This window comes from Zalophus californianus, chromosome 1 (genome assembly GCF_009762305.2).
Source record: "Zalophus californianus isolate mZalCal1 chromosome 1, mZalCal1.pri.v2, whole genome shotgun sequence".
NCBI classification, from domain to species: domain Eukaryota; kingdom Metazoa; phylum Chordata; class Mammalia; order Carnivora; family Otariidae; genus Zalophus; species Zalophus californianus.
Genome location: NC_045595.1, coordinates 110,660,751 through 110,688,239, shown reverse-complemented (window position 1 = coordinate 110,688,239; position 27,489 = coordinate 110,660,751). Strand labels below are relative to the sequence as shown.

The 27,489-nt window shown below is 40.5% G+C and overlaps 2 protein-coding genes and 1 pseudogene across 2 annotated transcripts in view; 2 read left to right on the top strand and 1 right to left on the bottom strand.

The window, feature by feature from the left end:
• The window catches only part of LEKR1 (leucine, glutamate and lysine rich 1), a 187,259-nt gene extending 179,318 nt beyond the window's left edge, over window positions 1-7,941 (bottom strand). Inside the window, exons 1-2 of the mRNA XM_027587434.2 lie at window positions 7,877-7,941; window positions 4,949-5,016 (exon numbers count right to left, since the gene is read on the bottom strand). Of these exons, the coding sequence (XP_027443235.1) occupies window positions 4,949-5,016; window positions 7,877-7,928 (120 nt within the window). The 5' untranslated portion in view covers window positions 7,929-7,941. The remainder of the gene's footprint in view (window positions 1-4,948; window positions 5,017-7,876) is intronic.
• Window positions 7,942-15,349: 7,408 nt separating this feature from the next.
• LOC113918519 lies at window positions 15,350-16,775 on the top strand. Its single transcript, XM_027587022.2, has one exon. It carries the CDS (start codon window positions 16,107-16,109, stop codon window positions 16,479-16,481), a length of 375 nt encoding a protein of 124 aa, XP_027442823.1. The 5' UTR covers window positions 15,350-16,106; the 3' UTR covers window positions 16,482-16,775.
• Window positions 16,776-23,168: 6,393 nt separating this feature from the next.
• On the top strand, window positions 23,169-24,541 carry LOC113918581 (annotated as a pseudogene).
• Window positions 24,542-27,489: the final 2,948 nt, after the last annotated feature.

Here is a 27,489-nt window from a genome sequence, read left to right as displayed (position 1 = left end):
CTACTGTACAACCTAGCAATTGCACTCTTGGGCATTTATCTCAGGAAAATGAAAACATATGTTCACATAAAAACATATACATGAATATTTACAGCTTTATACATAATAGTCAAAAACTGGAAAAAATCCAGATGTCCTTCAACAGGTTAAACTGTAGTACCTTCATACCCTGGAACACTTCTCAGCAACAGAAAGGAATAAACTACTGATACATGCAACAACCTGAATAAAGCTCCAGAGAATTACAATGAGTGAAAAAACTAATCCTAAAAGGTTACATACTGCTTGATTCCATTTAGATAACACTCTTGAAATGACATAATTATTGGATATTGATGGTTCCAAGGGGTCATGAATTAGGGGTGGGAGGTGGGGTAGTGGAGGTGTGTGAAGAGGTAGTTGAGGTGAGGGTGGTTATAAAAGGGCAACACAAGGACCCCTTGTTGTGACAGAACTGTTCTACATCCTGACTGTATCGATGTCAATATCCTGGTTATGAGACTGCAGCACAGTTTTGCCAGATATTACCACTGGGGGAAACTGGGGAAAGAAGGGGAAGCTGGGGAAGAAGAAGCTGGCATCTCTTAGTTTCATTTCTTGCAACTACATGTGAATCTACAGTGATCTCAAAATAAGAATCTTACTTTTAAAACCGTAAAAGTAAAAATAAATCAATCTGGGACTGAAACACAGAGATTAACCCATAAAGAAATTTTATTGAGCAATTTTAAGAAATGTTGGCTTCACACATAAATTATACATGACACACTCGTGTTTATATAAATACACTTCCAAAGTGTATTTCCTCCAATACCTATTTTTCCACTGGGAAACCTCACCTTAGACACTATGACCCTCTGCAGCCAGCCAACAAAAGTATTTTGGACTTAAAAAAAAGAAAAAAAAGTATTTTGCAGATTTTTCAAGATTCATAGTAAAAAAACTGTTTTTCCTAATGAACTATCTTGGATTACAAGATTAACTGAATAGTCTCTCCAAAAATTACATTGCTTCCTATTTCTTTTGTCATTAAGTTTTAAAACTACAATTGCTTAAAATCACAACACACGTACTCACACCCACATACAAATATCACTTTTTCAGGATGCTAGTGCTAATATTTCTATGACTATATTCTCTTTCTTTTTCCTCTACTTTAACTCAACACAAAATCTGACCCTAGCCACAGTGGCCCAAAATGACCTGGAAAATTACGTTTATTTTTTCTGGCAATGACAATCTGTGCTTGGAAACATAAAACTGTTATTCTGAATAAATTTCAAAGTTCCAAAGTACTAAAATTACTTTACTGAAACAGGACAAAATGAGCTGTTACTGCTAGAGAAAGGGATTGTTATCCCAGAAAGAACAGTGTGCTCTCCAGCCCTTGCACCATCACTTCTGTTTTATAAAATAAACAACTCTGGTCTCTTTATTTTACTTCATGTTCTGTGGTAATAAATATCTTTTGAAGCTAAAATTCTATTACAAGTGTTCATTTTGTCACCGTTTTAAAAAACAAGAGATCAGTTTTACTTTTGCAAAAGAACTAATTTTTCCATTAGTTTGCTGGAGTTATTTTGACTTCTGCATATGTCCCCTAACAAAAACAGCCAAAGGAAAGTTGTTCGTTGCTTCTTTTTCTAAAAAAAAAAAAAAAAGTCCACCTGTCTCTAACATCAGTTGACATTCAGAAGGGGAATAAATAAAGAATTATTACTTTGCTGATCTATAAGTATTGTTTTAGTTTTAAATTGTGGCAATTCTAAACTTAGACCAAGTGCATTCTGCTTTCAGAATGCTGGATGAAAATTCTAGCAAAGCTGTTGGATATTGGAAGTCAGAGACCGGTGGGGGTTAGCTCAGTCTAGAGAGAGTAGACTTAGAGATATGGTCTAAGAACATTCACAAGTGAACTATAGTCTAGCAGCAGACAAAGTGGACAAGTGTGGTCCTGCTGCCCAGCCCATGGGCCTGTTTTACATTTTCTGCCACTTAGGGATATGGATGTCTGAGGTGTGTTTTATGCTTAGTCAGAAACTGTGATAAAAAGCAAAAAGAGTTAGGAATGGGAGTCAAAAAGAGTATTTTATTTTTTCTTCTCTAAGATTTCCTAAGAAGATGAGATCGGGGGAGTTAATTTAACAATTGTAGGCTTCTAATCAGGAAATGGATTCTCTAACTGTGCTGCTTGTCATCAGCATTTCTTCTTCACACCTGTCCCCACCACCCTTACTTTTTCTTGCAACTCTTTCAATTACTACCTATTTTGCTATTAATAGTACAGTATAGTACATTTTCACATTATCATGTATCTTTCATGGGATTTATTGACCATCTATTTCCAGATCATACAGCAAAAGTACAGAAAGAAATAAATAGGAAAGTTCACCTTTTCTTTCCTGATTTCTACACTAACCTTCCTTGCCTACACACAGGGGAAAAAAAAAAAAAAAAGGAAAACCAGCAGGTGCTTCTCTAGGAAAAAGAGCCAGCATAAAAACTAACACAAAAGGTTAACAGAAGAATTAAAAAAAAAAAAAAAAACCTTTGAAAAACCTGTCACCACATACTGATCCACAAACCTCCCGTACTTGTTTATCTAATAAAGAAATGAGCACAATTTCAAAGCCATTGTGGAATAAATGATTTTTCTTCATATTAATAATGAAATGGTTCTAGAATTGTTGAATCACTAAAATGCATACCTATAACTAATATAACACTTGTATGTTAACTGTACTGGAATTAAAATAAAAACTTAATATAAGAAACTGAAAAAAATAATGAAACAGTTCTAATCTGAAGTATTCTTACCATTATAAGCTATTTATCTATTTAACATGGTTCTTTACGAAATGATGTATGCAAGCTGACTAAATAGATATACTGCCTGATCAGTGAGCAATTTAACAAGTTGCATTATGGACAATCTAGATGAATCAAAGGTAAGTAAGAAGTTGTGGAAAACAAATAACTGACTTAGACTGTGCTTAATAGGCTGTGGCTACATGTAGACATTTTCATTGTGTTATAATCAAGTATCCAGAACAGTGTCTAGCACATAATAGGCACTTGATAAATATTTGTGGTATAAATGTATCTAACTTAGGTCTGAAAAAGTGCAGAGCTGCACTTTACATTCTAAACATTCAACAGGACAAGGGCTACAATTGGCATAATTGTCCAGGGCTTTAGGCAGCTGAGTTTCTCCTGATGTCCCTTCTCTGCACTGTATGGACAGCTGCCTGCCATTCCTGCCTTAAGAATATATCTGTAGATTTATGAAAGGATTGGTTTTACCATTTTTAAACAATTTACTTATATAGTACCTTAAACATGAGAAGAAAGCATTCTGCAACTTTGAGAACAGTATCATTAAAATAAATACATACTCTTTCACATATTCAAAAAATTTACATTGTTAAACATTCTCTAACTTGGCCAGCTTTTTCTCACCAGTAAGCTTCTGTTACCTTGGCCTAGGATGCCTATTCCCATCTGTCTACAGAAATACACAGCCTTCAAGGGCTTTCGCCCACCTAAAGCTCCCCCGCTGACCATCCCAATATCAGGGATTCCTCCCACCCCCCACCTCTCCACTCTCAAAGAAGATACTACCTTATATGACATTTAAATCATTAACTGTCTTCTAGAGTTATTTTTTCATGTCATTATACATCCTCTTCCTTAGGATCTGCAGTATAGGTATTGTTTCTTTCAGACTGTTTTGTTCTGTTTCTCTTAATCTCTACCATACCAGCCTAGTACATGGAAAGAACTCAGCTGAGTGAGAGAGGAAGAATATACCATGTCTTCAAATACATATAAGCACCATTTCTCAGATAAATATAGCATAGCTAAACTCTCTGTGCTTAATATCTCTTACATATAACTTAAAAGGTGAAGCAAATTAAATGCAATGGTTTAGAAGGTCTTTTTCTGCTCTTTTCCCTTCCAGTTCCTGCTAGGTTGCATTTTACATAAATCTGAAAGACATGCAGTAACATTAAGCATCAAGTTAAATCAATGGAATGATTAATGCTAACAGGCAGCCCAAAGCAATGTGCACAAAGGATAAAAGCATATCCGAGGAATGACTGAAATTTTTAATTAAAAAGTAACGGACTGGTGGTTAATTAAGAGCTGACTGTAGATTTACCGAAAAATCTCAATGATTAATGATAGCTAATGTCTGAGGTTTCAATACACAATTTGTCAATCAGTTTCAAAGAGATATTTTAAAAATTAAACTGTTAACAATGTATGCATTGCCAAACTAAATATAGGATAAATGCTTCTGCCTGAGGATAGCTATGAACTCACAGGGAGGAGAGCAGGATAGAAACTGTAAAGAAAAATTGATTGTTAACCAGATTCAATGAGTTGATACATATGAAAGGGTTTAAAACAGTGCTTGGTACATAAGTGGCAAAAATTAAGGTGAAACTGAAATAGACCTTTATATGGAGAGAGACACCAACATTTAGCATCACATAAACTTACAAACTAATTGTAGTTTCTATAATAGCTTACTACTAATTATCCATTTTGCAAATACAGAATAAGATTCACTTAAAATTTTAAACAGGCCCATGTATTTCCATTTTTTACAACAAGATTTTTTCTCCTGAAAAGCTGCTAGAAAAATATTTAAATATAGTATTTGGACACTCCTGAGTCCCTCTTTTCACAAAAGCTCCACAAATACCTCGTCAAATACTGTGCTGGAATTAAAGATGTCTTCCTTCATAGGTTAAACATTCTTTGCACTGAATTGAATTCTACAATCTGGCCATTATGGTTATTCCCCTTACCACTCCATCAATTCATTGCAGATGCCCTGACCAAAATAAATGTAAAACCTCTGAAATCATTCCCCCAGGTTTTATATCTACCTTAAAAGGCTCTTAATGTTATGCTGTAATAACACAATACAATATCATACCTTTTGGATTTCTTCAGGTAATTCATGCATGGGGATGTGACGATCCATAATTTCCCAAAATATGAGTTCTGAAGTAAAATAATATAAAAACATTTATAGCAATAGTCAGAATTGAAATAATGTGAGTAAAATTCAAATTAAAAGATATAAATTCTTGGGAGTACTCAAAGATGAATGGTGATAACGGTTATTTCATCAACTCAATGTTAAAAGGTACAACCAACTGGGCTTTTCTCAGTTAGCTATTAGGCCAATAGAATAGGAAAGATAACAGACAACCGAGTTAGAAACATTTTCTTTAGAACTTTAAAGTCTAATTGTAATTTCTGTGGTAGTTTACTACTAATGATTTGTTTTGCAAATACAGAATAAGTGTCACTTAAAATTTTAACAGGACTATTTCTGTTTTCTTAAAAAAAAGGTGGGGGTCCAAAAACTTAAAAGTATCTAAATATAGTATTTAGTTCAGCAGATAAGTTATATAGTTCAGCAGATAAGAAAAACAATTGTGACATGAATGCTGGTTTAGAGGATGAAGTATGAAAAAAACAGTTATCAAATTAAGTATCATATGCAGGCCCTGAAGAGTCATCAAAGCATGAGAAGTGTTCATTTTACTTAAGATGAACATTTACATAACTTTATGCAGATATTTTACTTTAATAGATTTTCATTTTCTAATAAAACAACTCAACATAAAATTCTATCACTACTTTCATGTAACTACCCAAGATGAATGGAGACAGTACTTTTGGCGTTTTTTTTAATCTTTCCCAAATATGGAGAAAATACAGTTTCCTGAGAAATGTTTATATATACATCTAAGGAGTGAGGAGTAGAAAGAGGGCAGCACAGTAAGATGATACAGGCACAATTCTATAGGAAGGAAGAAAATCTGAGGGCCAGTAGTAGACAAGGAACAACCTAGGAGTTCAGGAAGGAAAAACGTCTTATCTTTCTGGTGGGAATGGGAAACTAGGGAAGGCTTCCAGACGCTGTTTGCTTTTGATCAGAGAAGGGTTTTGACACAAAGATAGACTGGAGGCGTAGTACTCTGAGACAGCAACCTCGGCCACAACAAGGTGTTAGGGAAATTGTCGACAAAAATTTCTGTAGTGGCAGTATTTTTTTTTTAATAGTGCAACCATTGGTGGAAAGAAAATTCCACAAAGCATGCTGTTTTAATGAGATGCTGTTTAAAACAAATAATGAGCTGTCTTCCCATATAAAGATAATGTGTGTGTGTGGTAAAGTTAACTGACATAGCTAACATAGGCCCACATAGCCAAGTACATGATAATCTGATGTTTGGCGAACTGTCTCTGATGTGGCAAGAGCTCATTATTCACAGGAGGCTCATTATTCTCTCTTCTGTCATTTTACAATGGACTCACCATCAGTAAAATAAGATGGCATCATCTTAATTAAACTCTGGTGGGAGTAGAATTTTTCCCAAAATTACCAACTAAATCTTTTTAAATTCCACCCATAAAATTATTTGAGAGCATGGATCTAGTGACAGTATAAACAAGGGACCAGTGGAACAGTTTTTGTTTATTATTTTCTTTATCTCTAAAGCTATTCCAACTTTGTGTCATTATTATAGCAAGTAGGGAAATTTGGCAGGTTCTAATTATTGAAGAAAAATTAAAAATTAAATACTGCCAACCCAGAAAATCTCTCCACAATGCAGAAAGAAAACAGTCTCATTACTGAATAATCATTTAACTAGACTGATGCGCATCAGAGCCAATCTGCTAATGAGACTACAAAGACAGAAATCCCACTTTTTTTATACAGCTATGTAGATACAATCCATTACATACATCTTCTCAAGAGAAATGGTAACTCGTCCTCAATACAGTCTGTTACACAATTTCATAGTTCGTTTTCAGTTCACCTAGTAATTGAAGTAGCTATCTGCGCTAATTGCGACTGTGCTAAGGAATACAAATCTCTCTGACAGAGCCCTTGGTACTAAAGTAAGGAGCCTAGGCGAAATTCCCAAGGTGACAGGGAGATAGCTTCCTTGATGTTTACATTTTAAAGAAATGGCTCTCACGCCCTCAAAAACATTCTGGGTCTTTAAAAAGATTTGCATAGGTATTAAAGGAACAGAGGAAACATTCACAAATACAGTTTCTCAAGAAAGGGAGGGGGTAAGGTCTCTTTCCTCTTTGGCAACACGGCAATTTTTTAAAATTGTTACTTCACTCTTACATTATTTTGCATGTTTTATCAAATCAATTTCTTTTATTCTTTCACATTACATACACGTAGACTGCCCTTGAGCAAGAGGTGCGGTGAAACTGACAGCAGCTACTAAGTATTTGTGAACCTGCTCTCTTAGCAGGATCACGAAGAAGACGTCGAAAACACAGAAACGTCTGGATTGTTCACTTCCGATTCCCTTCCTCACACAGCAGTGTCACGTTGGGCCATTAACTCACGTTCGGCTTTCAGACCCTTCCGTAAACACACCCTTCCCGTAGTGTGAACCACCCGCAAATGAGCGGGTCAGGGTCAGGTGAAACGGAGTTCTTGTTCTAAGACATTCCTGAAGCGGCGGCATTTTCCAAATAGAAACCAACTGCAAGGCCAGCCAAAACTGCTGGAAGGGTTTTGAAACCCGTCCCTTTCTAACCCCGTTCCCTCGGGACCTAAAGTGGCGGGAAGAGGGAGGAGGGTGCGGGACGGAGGCTGAGCTGCGTTCTCAGGGAGAGTAGAGGACGCCGGGGCCGAGCTGGCTAGCGGAAGCTGTGCGGCGGCCGCAAAGGGGGGCGGAGGAGACGCTCGGGGCCACATTCCCTCGCCGCGGCTCAGCTCTCCGGCCCTCTCCCCACGATGCCAGCACGCCTCCGCTCCGGAACTGCGTCCCGGGGGACTGGGTAGGCCGGGGGGCTCAAGGAAGTCATTTCGTTGTCTCACCTAGACCTCGACTCCCAGTGCGAACGGCTTTCCCGGTCTCCCGGGAGACCATGCTACATGTCGGCCCGACGTCAGGGCGCAGTGACGTCACGGCCCACGCCGTTCGCCAGCGCAGAGCGGGGCTCCCTTGCCACGCTCCGGGCCCCACGCGCCGGGCGGAAGCGGGAAAGCTCACGATGGGGTTGGGAGGGGAGGGCTTGTCTGTAGAGTGCTGTGAGAGGGAAGGAAGGGGCGCGAAGGGCAGGGCGGGGGAGGGCGGGCTGGAGTCGTGGTAGAAGCCGCTGAGGAGAGAAATGCCCCTAGCATCTAGGTGGGTTGGAGAGAGACTCAGCCTGCAGTGGAGGCCCAAGCCCCTATACCTCTGATCCCTGGCTCTAGAGCCCGCATGGCGGACACAGCAGCGGGCAATTATAGTTATTGAGCGCTAAGAGGAGAGAAACCTGTAAAGAGTGTAAAGGGAAGCCCTGGTCATTGGCATTGCAGCGAGGGCAATTGGGAAGGTGTTAGAATTTTCATCCTAGCCCCAAAATAGTCGGGATGTAAGGGCTTGTTCATTGGGTATCTTGAGAACCCCTGGTACACAAGTTATTTATAGGAGGCTGCACACCTTTACACATGACTTACTTTCCTACCTTCATAAAGCAAGTATTTGTTAATGACCTACTACTAAGAGACAACCACTGCCTACCGGAATGGGGTGATTCTGTGACTAACCCAGGTAGGGGCAGCTATTGGTGTGATTTTGCAAGTGTCTCAATAGTCCCGATCTCTCCTCTTTTTTTAAGATTTTATTTATGTATTTGATAGGGAGACGCGGGGCAGGGAGCCCGGATGTGGGGCTTGACTCCGGGACCCCGGGATCATGACCTGAGCCGAAGGCAGAGGCCTAACGACTAAACCACCCAGGCGCCCCCCCATCTCTCCTTTTTGAGGATTATATGAGGTCAAAAATGCAGCTCTTACAAGAAAAATAATCTGTGGCTCACTAGCAGAGAAAGAGACATTACTATCAAATGAAGTAAGGTTGAATAAATACAGAGAAAACTAAAACCTGTAGATTTAGAGGTGATCAAACGATGCAGAGCAGTGCTGAAACAATAGTCAAACTACTGATGAGAGCTGTTTATTAATAAGAATGACAGCATGAAGTACTGAACACTCCTAAAAGCCTTGTTCCCCAAAGTCTTAGAGATAGATCTACCCTGTACACTTAACCTGGCTGATAGTTTTGCCCCAAAGCCTACCAACGACTTTGAGTTTTCACCCCCTCAAAGAGCATTTTTCTTCATCTGGGAAAGATAAGCAATAAGAGGACTGAAGAAAGGATTAAGGGGGATAGAGGACAGCCGACAAAGTGGTCAGGTACGGCATGCTTATGAGAAGTGCAAAGAACTCTCAACAGCTATTCATGTTCGGCCTGTTTCTTTGAGGGACAATGAAGGTAGGACTCTTCTCAATAATGGGGTTTAGACTTGGGGCACAAAAATGGCAGTTCATCTAGGTCCACTGAGTGCTTTATCTGGAACAGAAATTGCACACGTAAAGCAAGATGACTCTTCTGAGGCTAGTTTAGCTAGTAGTATGATTATCAGCAATACTATTTATTGAGTAGTTCGTGTATAGGATAAGAAAAGGAAACACTTTAAGGTTGGGAGAAGATACAGCTAAAAGGCTGAAATTCATTCTGTGATTTAATTTCATCTGTCCTTAGTCATGTCTATGTGGCCTCGAGACCATTTTTCCTCCCACCATAAATGTCCACACAGTAAATGTACCTTAGACCTGCACTGTCCAATAAGATAGCCATGATAGCGTGTGACTATTTAGTTAAAATGAAATAAAAAAATTCCATTCCTTTATTGCACTAGCCACAGTACAAGTGCTCGGTAGTCACATGTTGCCACAGCATCAGACAGCCCATATCCAGAACATTATCATCAGAGAAAGTTCTCCTGACCAGGGAGTGGTAGGCCCAGTAAGAATTTCAAGGACAAAGAGAGTTAATAAATTGTGAAGAATAGCTTTGGTAAAAAGCAATGAAAGGTGTTATTCCTGAAGACCTCAGCAGAGATGAAGAGTTTTGACAGGGTGTTATTTTTTTTTTTAAAGATTTTATTTATTTGACAGAGAGAGTGCCAGAGCATACAAGCGAGGGGAGCAGCAGAGGGAGAAGGAGAAGCAGGCTCTCTGCTGAGCAGGGAGCCTGATATGGGGCTCAATCCCAGGACCCTGGAATCATGACTTAAGCCAAATGCAGACACTTAACCAACTGAGCCACCCAGGCATCCAGGGTGTTACTTTTTCAAAAAGTAATCCAATAAGCCTCTCCCCAGTGTCTTGTGTGTTTATTCTTGACTCTCTGTTGATCTCAATCTCTCCCTCTCTCCCTCCCTCTGAGTTTCTTTCCTTGTCTTTTTTGTTTTTCCACTACTTTTCTTTTCCCCATTATTGGCCATACTAGAACTGAAGTAGAATTTAAAATGTTCCTATCATTGGACATACTGAATAAGGTTTTGTGTTATTCTGTTCTTAAATTTTAAATCAGCTAAGTTTCACTTTTTACTGTGACTTTATAAAGTAATCCAGTGATAATTAAGTTCCTTTTCACCTCCTGTGAGACCCTTTGTTATTTGTTTTCCCCTGTAGGTCAATGACCCCTGGAAGAAAAAAATATAGTCCCTAGTTTTGGGAGAAGAGTCTTTGTAAAGTGACTAAATGAGGGCTTTCCACAATGTCTGCAGACCTTTGTCTTGTAGTAGTAATATTTATGAGAACACAGTGTCTGTGCTTTTGTTTCTATTATGAATTTACCTAAGATACTGATCCAGCAGGGCACTGTCATTCATCCCATTCATTTCGGTGAGTAATATTATTTCCTCCTTTTCACGCCCCCCCGTGAAAAGCATGTGGAAGAATAGGTACTTTGTCGGCAAGTCTGATAAAAATATCAGGAAGTCTCCCCAAGATTGCTAATTTCAAAGTGAGTTCAGAACTGTACCAAAGGAGCATGGCAAAATTATAGTTAGCCTAATTTTATTTTTATCCTGTGAACCAGAACACAGTACCATATATTCCTGCAAAAGTTTGAATAAAATGGTTGTAGACAGGCCTCCCAGGTTGGAAGCAACCACGGCTCTCACTGCTATTTCTGGGTTCTATCCAATGCAATTGCAGAATTTTTTAAAATCTAACATTTATTGGGCGCTTTCTGTTTGCCAGGCACTTCATACACAATTCTCATTTATTGAGAACCCTTCCAAACATAACTCAGTCAGATCCTACTTATTGTTTACTTTTACCCAAATGGTGGAAGTGGCCAAGGGCATGGCCCAACACGTGAGCACTGAAGTGTTCTTGGACTAGAAAAGTATAAGCAGAAGCACCTGGCCCTCATGTATTGTGTTAGTTGACTCTGCCAGCCAGTCAGTACCCAGGAGGCATCAGCCTACTGTGGATTAGTAACATATGTAAATACTCAAAAAGTATTGAATTCTGGAAAGTTAACTTTGTCTTAGATTTACTTTTTCCATAACTTTTCTGATACAGCTTCCAGTTTTCAAAAAAGAGAGTTCAGCTGCAAGTGACTACTTGCTTTGTTGCACTTACCCCAACACATTTTATTCTCACCAAGATGTAGATTAGATTTTTTTCCTAATACTGTTTTGTTTTTTTAACTGCTAATCAACATTTAAAATTGTAGACTCCTTTGTAAAGCTGCTTTGCATAGTTTGAATTCCAAATAACTGGTCTAGAGGTAGCTTTGGCCACAAAATACTACTTGTGGGTTTTTGCTCTGCATATTTTTGAATCCCTCCTATGTGCAGTATAAACTTGAGTACCTAATAAAATGAAGGTCACAATGTTTAAATAGCATTTCTCTCTAGGAGTTCAAATGTGTTGTGATCTGTGCAATAATAAATTCTATACTGAATTCTTTTTAGCCCTCAGAATATAATTATTGAACAAAGTTTCCAAGGAGACATCAAGTCTTTACGTGATAAATGTCTATTCACAAATATTAAAAGTAAGTCAGGCAAACTTTAGTGATTGTAAGTATATTGTCTTGTGGCCATTCACTACTGATAAGAGCTTTACTCAAAATGTACTACGTGCCAAATATAGTTCAATATTTGTTACATGAATATATTTATTTTTATTGAGATATAATTGACATATCACATTATATTAGTTCCAGGTACACAACATAATGAGTCAATATTTGTATATGTCTTGAAATAATCACAATAAGTCTAGTTAACATCCATTACCACACATAATTATAAACTTCTTTCTTGTGATGAGAGCTTTTAAGACCTTCTTAGCAATTTTGCAAATATACAATACAGTATTATTAACTATAGTCAATATGCTGTACATTACATCCCCAGGATACATTTACTTCCATGAACATATTTAAAAACAAAAAGAATAAAACTTTCATGGCACTGACTTAAAACTCTTGTAATGAATTTGATGCTCCAATATATGCCCCTGCTAGTTCTTTAAACTCTTAGCATCCAATATATAGCCTATAATAAATGTTAATGAATTCAAAGACTGAAAATTGATAACTGTCTTATATATTTAAAAAACAGCTTTTGTAGAATTTGCTTGTTTAATGAAATTAGAGCTTATTTCTGAGATTTCCATAGGATTCTAATGAAGCATCTAAGGGTCTAACATGTGTTTTGATAAGTGATTGGCAGAAGTGATTTCATTCTACCTTTGTAGATATGAAGTTCATGTTTCTGTACCTATAATTTTAGGTAGCTATGGAATTTATAGGAATCAAATTATAGCAATTTTCCTGTCATTTTGTTATATTTCTATTAATAGAATGATTTAATTCCATTAAATAAGGAGTTGTGGATCATCTTAATGATATTTTATGAATTATTGATAAAAAAATATCAAGTAGTGTTACTGGATCTATTAAACAGATAAAAAAAATTATAGTAGCCCTGGTTTGCAAGGGTATAGAGCAATAGCACTCTTAAACATTGCTTTTAGGGTCAAAAATTAATACATATATTGTGAACACCTTGAAATGTTCAAAACAACTATTGTAGTGGACATCTGAGCCCCCTTCTTCCTTTTGTTCAGGAATCCAGACCTCCTGACCCTCCCCTCCCCGCTTACCCCAAACGCAAGCAAATCAGCCCAACTCCAGGAATCAGCTCAGATTAGGTCAATTCTGCTAGCCCCTTCCCCTTTACCAGTGATTTAAATCAGAAATGGGCCTATTGGGTCACCCAGGTGGCTCAGTCTATTGGGCGTCAGACTCTTCATTTCAGCTCAGGTCTTGATTTCAGGGGTCCTGGGATAGGGCCCCAGGTCAGGCTCCTGGCTCCATGGAGAGTCAGCTGGAGACTTTCTCTCTGCCCCTCCCCTGGCTTGTGCTTTCTGTCTTGCTTTCTCTCGCTCACTCGCTAAAATAAATAAATATTAAAAGAGAAAAAAAAAAAGAAATGGGCCTATGACCCAATTTTGATCAAACAGTCTCCAAGAGAAGGCTGCCAGAAGCTTCTGGGCAAGTTCTTTCTTATTAGTACATAAATTTAGTGTTCATCACAGTCTTGTTTAATGTTTAAAAGTTGGAAATATGAAAATGTGAAACAAATTGATATATCAGATATCAAGGTTGTGCATCTTTTAGAAATGATGATATCGTTCTTTGGTAATTAATGTCCCAAAGGATTGTTCTGTGAAAAAAAGCAAGTTAAAAATAATATTATAAATCCAAAAAAATTATTCCAAATAGCATTCTAAATATACATTCTGTTTATTTCTATAAATGTATATTTTATTAGGATAACAGAGCACCTCACAGAATCAACAGAAGAGCTAAATAACCAAGCTTCAAGAAAGCAGGAAACAGGACTGCTTTGAGAACTTCAGATATGGATTCTTGAACTATAAAAATCGTGGGGCATCTTGGCCCTTTGAGTTTACCATTTAATGAAGGTTGGTTCCATTCTTTTACAGCCTCTGCACATGGAAGGGCAGCAGTGGCTGACAGTCCAGATTTGTCACCAAGAGGAAAAGAGGAGGCCTCTGTTCCCAACCTCCAGTTAGAAAAATGCCAGGAAATGACTGTTTGGCACACCTTAAGTTATACAGCAATCCTTTGACCACATCGCTGAAGCTAGGAGGTAACAGGTACATGCCTCCTGACCAATTGTGAGGATCGGGTAGGCAAGGCCACACATGATGAACTTCCCTTTCTAAATATATCCCTAGAAGAGTAAAGGGGCAGTTCAGTCACAGAGGAAACAGAGTGCTGGGCAGGCAAATATAAACATCCCCAAATACACTTAAGTGAGGATCAGTTAGCTGGGAAAACTTTTCAAAATTGAGCAGTGAATCTTGCTCTCTCTTTACACATGTGATAAGTTGGGAGGTAAATATGTGTATTTTGAAAAAGTTTCCTAAGAGTTTATAGTAGGTATCCTAACCCAGGAGAATCCCCCTCTTTGATGATTACGTGACTTGTATAACAAAAATCAATGCGTGTGTCACTAGGCACCATAGGTCTAAGGTAACAGTAAGAGGGAAATAAGATCCACTATATCAGTTTATAAATAACTAGCAAATAAGCTGAAAGCTTTTAGTCCGCTGGATTGCTTTTGTGTTGAACTATTTTGGTGTTAATATTTTTGTTCTGCCCTCCAAACTTAATTTATCTAAATATCTACAAACATATGAGTTACATAAATAGATATCTGAGCGAAAAACACCGTTTCTCAAGATCTTGACAAAGAACTTAGATTCTGGCTTCTTATAGTGCCTGTAGCCTTTTCTTTTTTAAATGCGCTTGGACTCTTGAGTCGCCTCATAAAAGAAGTCTCTCCAGTCAGTATGCCAGGGAAATAGGTACTTCTGATTTTGAAATAAAACACTGGAAAGAACGCTTCGAGGAGGAGTAACAGCATGCACAAAATTCAGACTCTGTTATTCATCTTTGTGCAGAGTGGACAAAACCGCCTTCCAAAGCCGCTGTCCTTGCCCTGTTCTTTTCCGTGTAAGCTCGTCACACGATTCGCACCTGTGCGCCCTGCCTCTTAATTTAAAATTTTCTTTGTAAAGTTTCCCGGCATGATTGCTTAGATGAAGCAGCTCTGGTTCTCAGTTCGTCTAATACATCCTGTGTGAGCGGGTTTTATTACCGAATGTTACCCACGTTCTAATAACAAGAAGATGCTGTGTCCTCCCTGGTGAGCTCATTCCCTTTCCCAGAAACATAGCGTGACTCCCCTCCCGGCTGGGGTTGTAAAAGTGGAAACCGGGTGCCGCCCTGCAGCACCTGCGCCTCCCGCCCCGCGGCGGCGGCGGCCGGCCAGGCTGCAGAGGGCCGCCACCGGCACGAAGTGCGTGCGGCCGCCGGCCGGCGCGTCACGCAATCCCGGCGGCGGCGGCGGCGGCGGCGGCGGCAGCCCCGCCCCCGCCGCCTGCTGTCGGCGCTTCAGTGCTCGCTTGGGGCTTCCTGGCGGGCACGGAGCCCGCCTTGCGTGCCGACCCGAACGAGTAATTCGGCGAGGAATCTCGGATTCCGCCGAGCTCCTGACACACCGCGCCCTCCGCCAACTTTAGCCGAGAGGGTGATGCCCTCAACTTAACGTCAAAAAGTTTCCATCTCCGCTGCTGTAAAGCAAACCCCACGGGCGGCGGAGGGAAAGAGAAGAGGAACGCCGGCGAGGAATCGGTCTCGCCCCGCGGACCCCTCTCGGTTTCCTTAGCAGGCGCGGCGCCTGCTCGGCGCTTTCCAAGCCTGGCCTCTCCGTCGTGGGGGTCTCAGGCCCTGCCCGTCGTGCGCAGAAGGGCTGCGGAGGGCCCGCCTCCGGCAGGGAGACCCGGGAAGGGGCCCTCACTGCGCCCGGACTGCCGGGAACCCGGCGCGCTCTGACGCCCGGGGCGCGCGGGAGGCGAGCTGCGTTGCCGGGCGATTGACCCCGGCGACCTGGCGCCTACTGCCGAACTCGGAGCGGGTGGTGGCTGTGCGTAAGGGGGCGGTGAGCGGCAGGACCCGCTGAGGCCGAAGAGGGCGAGGGCCAACGCTTGGGAGGTTAGGTTATCTGTTGACGTACGGACACCATTTTTTTGAAGGCAGGATGGTGACGTTCTAACCAGTAGCAGGGACTTGCTGCCTCGCGGGTCTCGAAGGGGCCCGCAGAGCGCGTCTGCCCGAAGGCTCAGGGGTGAGCGCGCCGGCTGTCCCGGCGCCTCTCACGCTATGCCGCGTGCAAGCAAGGAAGCGCGCGTCGTGACGACAGGCGATGAGATCAGTCTGAATTACCACAGCGTCGGGGCTGGGGAGTGCAGCCTGTCACGCAGCCGCTGCCGGGCCCCGGCGCCGGCTCTGCCCTGGTGGCCGTGGCTGCGGCCGCCCCGCGCGCAGGCTCCGGCAGAGGGAGCTGGGGGTGAATCAGCCCCTTCCCGGCGGTCGCCGGGGGAGCGTCGCAACTCTCAAGGGGGTGGGGAGCCCGAGAAGAAAACCGTGCAAAATGCAACTTGCACAGTTCGGGGACTGGATCCTATGAGCAAACCCGGTTGGCACACTAAAAATTACTTCTGTGAATCAGTGTCTTACACTGTGCCCAGTAGGTAACTGTCTAAAAACCACTGTAACACGGAACTCAAGGGTCATTAAAATGTGCCTTTAATTTGTTTATATTACTTCGTTTAACGGGCACGGCTTGCACATGCATGCATGAAATTTATACAGTCAAGTCTGGAGGCATGGTTTGGCAAGAGGAACGATTGCGAATTCAGTTAGGATACAAACAGTAAGATTACTTAAAAGGACAAATGAACTGAAAAAAAATTCAGACCATGACACAAGGAAGCCATTACATTCATCTTTTCATGGTCTTGAACATCTTGTACCAACTCAACTATAATACACGGCGGAAACTTCTAATTAGACACAGAAAACGCAAGTATTTAGCTGTACCAGGCAAACGTTTTCTTTTTAAAAGCCTTATGTTATAGACACGTGATTAACAGCCATAACATGGAGAAGTATATCTTTAATTTTTTTGTATTTCGGTCATTTCCTTAGTGAGTCAGTGGTACGTATGTCACTGTGAAACAATTAGGATTAATCACAATGTGCTGAAAAATCTCTGCTCTGAATTTTAAATATTTGTTATGAGATTTTTCTTTTAAGATTGTAATGCTTATACAGTGTGAGTTCAGTAAGGAAGTAGGGACTTGACCCTAAGTACTTAGTAAGCTGCATCAAATAAGTATTTTCAATGAAGGAAGGAATGAGTGAATGAATGAATGAACGTGTGAGCAGTACTCTCTGATAGAGCTGTGAACCAAAGTGTCATGAGTGAGTAATGGCAGCCCTACCACTGCCTTATGACTCATGTGTGATCCTGGTATGATGGAAATAATGCCTACAGCATACCTACCTCACCAGAGGTGTGGGGAGGAATATTCCTTACTCACAAAAGGTGCTTTGAGATCTTCGGAGGAAGGTGATATATTCAATTATTACAAATAATATACTGCTGTTATGGCAGCCCATATATAAAATTACAAAAGTATAAAATAATGTTTAAATACAACTGTGCCACCATTTTTTTTTTTTTTTTTTTTTTTTTTGGTATTTAGCCTATCAAATATCCGGTATCCCACTGGAATACAGTGGGAGGCTGCGTCCTTATGTAAAATATTTGACATACATGTTTCACTGTCAGTCGACAAATACGATGTGCGCGTTGGAAGGTCTAAATAATCAGTATTGAGTAGCACTTGTGGTGACGGTTTTTTATATGAAAGCTGAGACCTCTGGCCTATGAAGTGCCTAGGAGAAAACTAATTTTTGATGACCCTTCCTAATTTGATCTGTGAAATACTGAAAATGAGAGATCTTCTTGGCTTAATTTCCTTTTTTTAAAGATTTTATTTATTTGAGAGAGAGAGAGGGAGCATAAACGGAGTATAGGGGGCAGAGGGAGAAGCAGGCTCCCCGCTGAGCAGAGAGCCTGATGTGGGGTTTGATCCCAGGACTCTGAGATCGTGACTTGAGCTGAAGACAGATGCTTAACCAACTGAGCCACCCAGGCGCCCCTTGGCTTAATTTCCTATTGCTCAATGACCAAAAGTCTTGGATTTACTCAACATATTAAGGGACCTACTCTGTGTCAGGCATTGTTCTAGGTATTAGAGGTTCAGCAGTAAACGGACAAAACTGGTAGATTATGTAATATTTAAATAATTTTGGTCTCTTTAAGTGCATATCACCTCAGAAATGGTAATACATTACATATATTTTTGTGTAAATGTAAAACCTGTTCCGGGTCGCAGCTTTTAGAATAGATCTCTAGAGAGGGAAAGGAAAAGTCAAAACCAAACAATACTGCTGTTTTCCATCATGCTCCATATCCAAGTGGCCCTTATCTTTCTTACTGCGCTCTGCCATCATTTTAAGGCTACACATACCCTTCTTGCCAGGACACCATACACGTGTGCAGTTTGTTGACTGTTTACTATGGTGCCTTGCTGAGGAGGTGGGTAGGCATTGAATTCCAACATCTACCTTCACCCCCTAAGACATGTGTTTTGCATCCACCTGAGGAAGGGGTGTCTTTTTCTAATTTGAACATAGCACTGTAGGGCCACCATGGCTCTCTTTGTTCTTAGAGTTCTCGGGCAACCAGCTGCCATCTGCCCTTGACATGTATTTTCATGTTATATTGAATAGCACTGCTCTGAGTAGCAAGACAGGGAACACTGGGGTTGGGGAGAAGCCAAGGCTGAAGAAGTGAACCAGTGACCCCTATCTGCTTCCACAATTTCAAATAATATCTAGATAAATAAAAACTAGCTGAGGCACGATGCCGTGTGAAATGTTCTGCAGCAAAGAGGAAGCAGTGATAGAGCAACAAAACTGCCTTTTCGGTTTTAGCAAACTGGAAGAACTGTCAGCTCACAACAGGTTTCCTCAGTATTGCATTGCAGCTGAAGAACATGATACAGTCAGACCACATGGCTGAACCTTTTGGCTGAGCTCATTTGTAGGATTTGATATCAGGTGATTTGATATAGGATCCATGTCCTGCTGAACCCTAGGGATGGCCTTGGGTATTAAAGTGTTTTCCTTTTCCCGTTGCTAACTTCTCTGTGGTCTGTTGACATTACATCATGTTGCAAACAATGAGTGGTAGAGACTGCAGTGTCAGGATGTAGTGACCTGATTAGTCCAAACTCCTGCAGGGGAGACGTGCAGATTAGATGAGCCCCAACAGGACCTGAAGAACCATGTCGTTTTGAAATCCTGGGTGGATGGGCCACACCCTGAATACACCTTAAATCTCTTGCTGCTTTAAAGGTATAATCATTGCTCAATAACTCCCAGGATGGAGTTAATTAGTTCTTTGTATGATTTGATTATAATAAAATCAGAGTTTGAATGTAACATTAAAATGTGCAAATGTGGGCATAATATAAATATATTTTTTAAAACTTGGAATTAATATTGTATAAGAGCATGGAAATGGTCCAACTGCATTAACACCTTCTAAAATATAGTCTCTTTCTAATAGTAGTCAAGCAGTTAGATGCTTGGCTTAACATATAGGCCTAAAGCAAATGAAACATGAAGAAATATGATTACTTTGCACTACACAATTTATCATTTTACTTATCAAGTAAAGATTCCTATGGTATTTATTAAATTAATTAATGATTATTATTTACAAAAGCCTTCAGAGAGTATTGCTTTCAATTTTATTGAAATTGAGAGCATTGCTTTTCAGTTTTCAAGGTGGGGAAACAAAGAGATTAAGTAAAATATGCCGTGAGTCCTATACCTACCAAAGATAAGAATTAAAGCAATTGTGGAACTTTACACACAAAACACACCTAGTAAAAATAGTCTACTACTATAAACTGATTAATGTTAATTCCTTATCTGAGATAATAAATGTTGCATGTAATAGATTGTTTTCTGCTTGAGGACAGATACTGCTACATGTTGATATTTGCATTGCTAGTACCATGCAATCAATCATGATGATTGAATGAGTCAATTAATGAATGAGTATGAAAGAAAAGCCGTAAGAACTAACCTCGAAGAACTCCATTCTAATCCCTAGGCCCTCCCGGTTTCTCTCTTGCTCAGTGCTTCCCAGATTATTGATGCCTTACATGAGCAATCAGGAAAAAGGAAGCAATCCAGATGGGAGACTAGCTGTGGTCAGATGCCTCTGAAATGAAAAAAGTATTTGCAGATGTTTCAACAAGTGGAGGGGTAGGGCTGAGTCTAGGCCACAGGAAACAACTTCTACACCTTGGGGCTACTACAATAAAGGTATCATCACTCACCAGCACAGGGTTCTGTTGGAAACTTGAAAAGGCACTCAGGACTGGAATGTTGCATGAATCCAGACTTGCCTCAGGAATGCCACAAGTGATCAGAACTAAGTATAGAAATTAATGTGATTTGTAAAAATAGCAATAAGGATCATAGTTATCTGGGAATCAAATCCTTTCATCACTTTAGACAGAGCAAATGAAACTAGGAGAAACCATCACTGACTTTGGAGAGTCTCCTTCTAAATTAGTTGGCCTTTGGCTTTTGGAGAGCAAAGTTCAAATTCCAGTTCCTGCCTGACAGGAAAATAAGTCAGACACAAAGTAGATAGATAGTCTTTTAGACTCCGAACTGAAGTAGCAGTGCATAAAGAAGATCTGAGTCGTCTTGAAGAAACTTTGTTTTTAGAGTTGCTGAATTCACTCACCTACTGTGTGATATTTTCCATTGTGCCTTTTGAGGCTGTTCACTAGATTTATGATATTTGCCTTTGTTAGCTAATCCCTTCAAATGTAAATAAGAAATTTTAGACTTTTTAACGAGAAAGTGCTAAATTCAATTATGTTCTGTGCATGCCCTCTTCCAGAGCACGTTAGCTTTCTAGCTGCACAGTGGATGATGGAGCACATGATCATAAGTACCAGTTGCTTAAGAAGATACTAATAAAATACAAATAAGTACCAATTGCTTAAGAAGATACTAATAAAATACAAAGGCACTTTCAAAAGTGCTTGGAGGGACACCTAGGTGGCTCACTTGGTTAAGCAGCTGCCTCTGGCTTGGTCCTGATCTTGGGGACCCTGCTTCTCCCTCTTCTCCCAGCTTGTGCTCTCTTGTTATCCCTGTCTCTGTCTGTCTGTCTCTCTCTCAAATAAATAAAATCTTTAAAATATAAAAAAACAAAAAGTGCTCAGAACTAGGCTCAGCCATTTACTGTTTCTGTGCCCTGGTCATATTACTACGTGAGCCTGTTTTCTCATCTCTAATATGTAACAACTGGAGAATGGTTTTGTTTTTGGCTCAGTGGACAAGGAAGAGATTTTCTAAAACAATGATCTGAACGCTTGGCAACACTGGATTTGTTCCATAAAATCCTAAACTTTTAAATCGAGAAAAACTTAGAGTAGCATAGCTGTGGACACTTGACTAATAGAGAGAAGCTGTTCATCAACCCAAAATGAAAGTTTTTAAAAAAAAATTATAAGGATTGGATTACAATGCTGGCACTATTACTAAAATTGACCAGGATATTTGGAGGATAGAGAAAAATTAATTAACCCTAACATTATTAAAGAATTATACATACGTTCACTATACATAGTGAATTGCCTTTTGTGAATATTGGAATTCAAAATACGAAGACTAAATGAGAATGCTAGCAGCAAATCTTTTTGTTGTTGTTGTTGTTGTCATTAAACGTAAAAAAAACACAGAGGTGTATCAGATTTGCTGAGATTCTTTATTATAGAATCAGATCATTAGAGCAAGGAAGAGATTTAAATGTCAAGATCAAATTCCTCATTTTATGAGGAAGCAAATTCAGAGAGAAAAATTATTTTATTTAAAAACAGTATTATTGTTGTTATCATCGTCATCACTACAGGTGCTTTGCAAGGCACCCATGTCTGTTCTGGGAATCCAGCAGTGAGCAAGAGAGATGTGGTCTCTGGCCCTGAATCCCTCAGTTAATGGAGGAGCTAGAACCAGAAATGAGTCTGTGGATTTCTAGTTAAAAGAGCTTCCATTAATCCAGTACTGACTCTAGACCAGACCCTAAGTGTTTCACCTACATTAAGTCACGTAATCGTCACTAATTTACAGTAGGATGGAGCATGTCTTCCCACTCCTGACGTCTCCTTCCCTGTGAAGGGAGCTCCATTAACGTAACCATCCTGGCTTTTCTCCCTGCCTTATTTACTCTGCTCAAGGGGAGATAAAGTGACATCTGAGTTTAGAAAGAGTAACTGTGCCTGAGTAGCCCGGTCCCTTCCCTTCTCTTTTCTTAGGACAGCAGTGCCTAAAAGGAACGTCTGTTCTTTGCTCTTCTAGGCCCAAAGATGAACAGGGCAGAAGGAAGCCTCTTCAGGTCTTGTGAGTGGGGAAACAAAGTTCATAGTGGGGTTTTACATCAGGAAGCCCACTTTCCCATAGGTACCAGCTTTCTCATCAATAAAATCTCTGTGTGTATGTATGCAAGAGAGAAGCATTTCATAAAAATAAAAGAGCAAATAAGCAAGTGTGCTCTCTTATTCGAATCATCCAAAACCAGCCAAGTTCTATCCAGTGTGCATGTCTATGCCCCACATTCTGACCCCACCTGCCACAGCACTGAAGAAATAGTATCTTAAAATAACCTCAACATACCCTTCTGGGATCATATGCCCAAGCAGCGGAGCAGCTGGGCACAGCAGCCTGGTCCTGTCACAGATGGCACAGAAAATTAACCGTCACACACCTTCTAAGCAGTTTTGGCCTAAGTTTTCCAAATTTCTAAAACTGTTTGTTGCTAGGCCCTTTAGGAGACAAAGTGGTGAAATAAAAATACCTTGGGATTTATAGAACTAGAAGCCCCAGATTTGAGTCCACCCTAAGTAAGTCTCTCTGACTTGGAACCTCTGTTTTTCCTCTAAAGAACAACATAGATTGCCTTAATGAGCTCACACGGTTGTTTGAGACTCAAAGAGGAAAATGTATGTGCAAGTGCTTTGTAAACACTTTGTAAACAGTAAAGAGCTATAGAAACATTAGTTGTCTTACAGACTTAAAGATACAAGCTCTAACCCTTGGCTCCATTGGGCTGGTTGGCTCTTACTATTGCAGTGGTGACCCACTTCATCGTGTCTTTCTCAGACTCTTAACATCTGGAGGTCTTCCTACTCCTCTCAGTTCTTCCACCTAGATCCATAAGCTGGGCCTTTCTCACAATCTCGCTCTTTCTTTTTCTTTTCCGTCTACCCTCAACTCACCAACATGAGTGCAGATCCAACTCTGCCCCCATGCCCGCCTGGCCCCAAGGTGCCAGTCCTAGGGACTCTTCTCCAATGCCTGAGATTTATGGGCCTGAAGAAAATTATGCATCCCTGCAAATGTCATCTGCTGAGACACCCCACGCGGAGACCGTCTCTCCTCTTCCCTCCTCCATGGATCTGCTTGTTCAGGACAGCCCCGACTCCTCCACCAGTCCCAGGGTAAAACTACCACCCACTTCTGGAGAGGAGAGAATAGTGAGGAAGGAAGATACGGCCCAGGGCAAGAAACAGAAGATCAGGACCGCGTTCTCTCAGACCCAACTCTATGTCCTAAATGATCGATTTCAGAGACAGAAATACCTCAGAACTTTCCAACATTCTGAACCTTAGCTATAAGCAGGTGAAGACCTGGTTCCAGAACCAGAGAACAAAATGTAAGAGGTGGCAGAAAAACCGCTGGCCAAAGGAGAGTGAGAGTGTGACTCAGAACACCACAGCGACCGCAGAATACCCAGGCTTCTATTCCGACCACCAGGGATACCTGAGGAACACTTCCGGAAACCTTCCACTATGGAGCAACCAGACCTGGAATAACCCGAACTGAGGCAACCAGCCCTGGAACAGCCAGTCTTGGAGCAACCATTCCTGGACCAGTCAGACCTGGTGCCCCCAAGCTTGGAACAATCAGCTCCAGAACTGTGGAGAGGAATCCCTGCAGCCCCAGATCCAGTTCCAGGAAAATTCCATCAGTGTTTTGGAGTCCATCTTAGAAACTTCTGGGGAAAGCCATAATGTACTACAACGATCTGCTAAGCATTTTAGTACCCAGCAAATAACGGATTTGTTCCCAAATTACTCTCTGAACATACAGCCTGAAGATGTGTGACGATGAGTATATTATTTGATCTCAATTTGGGCGGTGGCTGTATTACTTCTCCTAGGCTTTGTCTTTTAGGGTCCTATAGATCTCTGCCTCGATATTCTGTTTCCCATTATTCTTATTGTGTCCACTGAGGGGGTACGATTGGAGTCAAAGAGGTTTCAGTAGCGTTGACTGCTATGGACAACATGATAAAAGGTGTTTCTGGCTATAGATAACTAGATACAATCCTAATGTGGATATCTTTAGAATCTAACCTCAAGAGTAGGAAGTGAAGATACAAAGACATGTGATGAAGGATAGTTTGTATTTTCTGAGATTGTGAGGCTTTTCATGTTAATAACCTCAGTTGTTAACAGTGAAGGGCTAAGCTATAATGTGCTTCATTGATTTCCTCTGTCCCTTGTGATGTTTTACTACAACTGTTAATTTGTTCATTATTCTAGAATTTATAGAAAGACGTTTTGTATTTTAATGTATCATGATAATAGTCCTAGTTTGGCTGATTGGTTTATAGGTTTTGTTTATAGGTAATTTGTACAAATTCAGTACAAATAAATAAAATACTCACTTTCCCCTTAAAAAAAAAAAAAGATACAAGCTCCAGATAACAGTTCTCATGTTTACTATGCATTTTAAGCTTATTTATTTTTTATTTTTTTAAGATTTTATTTGACAGAGAGAGAGAGAGAAAGAGAGAGGGAGCAAGTACAAGCACGGGGAGCGGCAGGCCGGGGAGAAGCAAGCAAGCTGAGCAAGGAGCCCGATGTGAGGCTTGATTCCAGGACCCCGGGATCATGTCCCGAGTCAAAGGCAGCTGCCCAACCGAGTGAGCCACCCAGGCGCCCCTAAGCTTGACTTTATACAAAGATGTTTGTATGGCCAGGTGGTTGATAGTGATCTAGCTGGTTATTATTTAAAGACTAAGAACCACTCCACCAACTAAGCTCTTCCCTCTCCCACCCAACATTACTTAGTGTAATTAAAAAATTGCTGTCTACATTGTTGCCATTCATCTTTGGCATTAGGCAATCCCTCTCTCAGGGACATTCCTATGAATTCTGAGCAGGTTTATAAAACACTTTTCCACTAGGAAGAAGCAGCGGCACATGTGAGAAGTGGGGGTCAAATTGGGGAGGATGATAGGGAGGCTGAAGGCGGGTAAAAGGCATGGAAGCGTCTGGGCTGTCAGTTTCAACCAAAAGTTCTGATAAAGAAGCTGAGGAGGGAGATGGGAAGGTAGCCAGGAACAAGGGGAACATTGTTTCAAAGTGGCACCTTTTCCATAAATTGTTTTAAGGCTTGCTACCCCTCTGACCAGTCTACCCTATCTCAACCTGAAAGTCAGAAAAAAAATGGATTCCAACCCCGTCTCTCTGACCATCCAGCTGTGTGACCTTGGGTATGTAACTTTGCCTCCCTGGGTCTCATTTTCCTTTTCTGTAAATGAAAACTTTGGATAAACATTCTCTAAAGTCATTTCCACAAACAAATATTCTGTCATTCTAGCAAAGAGCCTGTTGAATTTCCTCCTCTTTCAACATTTAAGTCTTATCTTCCTCCAGGGGAAAAATTTAGAAGGGGGCGCCTGGGTGCCTCAGTCGTTAAGCGTGTGCCTTCGGCTCAGGACATGATCCCAGGGTCCTGGGATCAAGCCCTGAATCGGGCTCCCTGCTCAGCAGGAAACCTGCTTCTCCCTCTCCCACTCCTCCTGCTAGTGTTCCCTCTCTCGTTGTGTCTCTCTCTCTCTGTCAAATAAATAAATAAAAAACCTAACCTTAAAAAAAATGTTTAAAGAAGTAGGTGTGTGTCTGTGTGTATTGTGTCTGTATGACCATGTGTTAGCATGTGTGTGTGTAGACACCAATGGTAAAGTTAAAACATCACAGGCCAGAAAGAAGCATTTCATGAAAATTAGAACAGAAATTAGGCAATTGTACACTATCTTACTTGAACCATTTCTCTTATACGCAAAGAAAGTCTCCAAGAAGTTGTTCCAATTTTGGTTGTATTCAGACACATTCACAGTTCAGTTAAAAAAAACTGTTGAACCTTACAAATCACACTTGAAAGATGAAAGAATACATACTGGCATTTAGAGCAAGCACCAGCCTAAAAGCACACAGGCTTCCTGACAATTGCTCTATGAGTAACTAAGAATAAATGAATAAAATATCTATAATAGTTGTTAAATTCTCAAAATGATACATTTGTCTCCTGAGTGTGCAGAACAGATTCTCCATGTTTTTCTGTATGGTGATAATTCTGTTCCCTGCATAAGTAGGCTGAAGCAAAAGGAATAACAGAAAGAGGTCAACTATATGACCTCAAGCATTAAAACCAGAAAAATTTAGGGGGAGGGATTCATTGATTCAGTATTAATCATTCTGAGGATCTAGTTTGGAATCAAAGGCATTCCCAAGTCTTTCATGTACTTTAATAAGCTATTAATAACTTTGGCATCTATTAAATAAAATTCCACTCTCAGAACCAACAAAGAGCTAGGAATACTATTGTCATGTTCCTTGTTAATATAGATGACCTATCTAATTACTCTTCTCTATGAAACGTAACTACTGCTTCCAGAACTGAAGACTATAAGCATTAGCACAAGGCTAGAGATGGGAGACCAGAGAAAATCAAGAAGTTTGGAGAGGGAGGACAGTATACAGAAAAGACCACAGTCTTTGAACTGAGATGTGGGTTTAAATCCTAGTTCCACTAAATCTGGGATTTATTTGATTTTTCTCATCGGTAAAATGGGGCTGCTATCTGCCTTACAGTTGTGAAAAATCATGATACTGCATGTGAAGTACCTAATAGGCCCTCAATACACAGTAGGCGTTATCATTATTCCTTTGTTAATAATGTCTCAGTGGGGCAAATAGCTGTTCTTCCTGATTTAAATTTGAAATCATGCTCCTTCCAGGTCTTCACTCCATGAAACTCTGCTGTTTCAGAAAAGTTATGTAATATTCCTAAGACTACCTGGGAAAATAATGATGGTTTTCAGAATACAATCTATCTTCTGACCTAAGAAAAAGAAGAAGAAAAGAAAAAGAAGGGGGGAAAGGAAGAGCAAGAAAAGGAGAGGGATTAAAGAAAAACAAAAAGAAGTCAAAAGAAGAAAATGAGCAGAAACCAAAAGAAAGGAAAGAGGAGACCTAGGTCTTTGTACTGGCATTTAGTCACATTCAGGAGTTTCTTAAGGGGCGCCGAGATGGTGCAGTCAGTTAAGCATCTGACTCTTGATTTCAGCTCAGGTCATGATCTCAGGGTCATGGGATCCAGCCCCGCATCAAGTCCCACAACAGTTCCAAGCCCAGAAGGGGGTCTACTTGAGATTCTCTCTCTCCCCTTCCCCCCCACCTCTCTCTCTCTCTCTCTCTCAAATAAATAAATAAATCTTCCAAAAAAAAAAAAGTTACTTAAGTCCCCTGAA

Excerpts from the sequence above, each read along its gene's own strand:
- LOC113918519 (XM_027587022.2), top strand. The coding sequence starts at position 16,107 with ATGCCGCGTGCAAGCAAGGAAGCGCGCGTCGTGACGACAGGCGATGAG.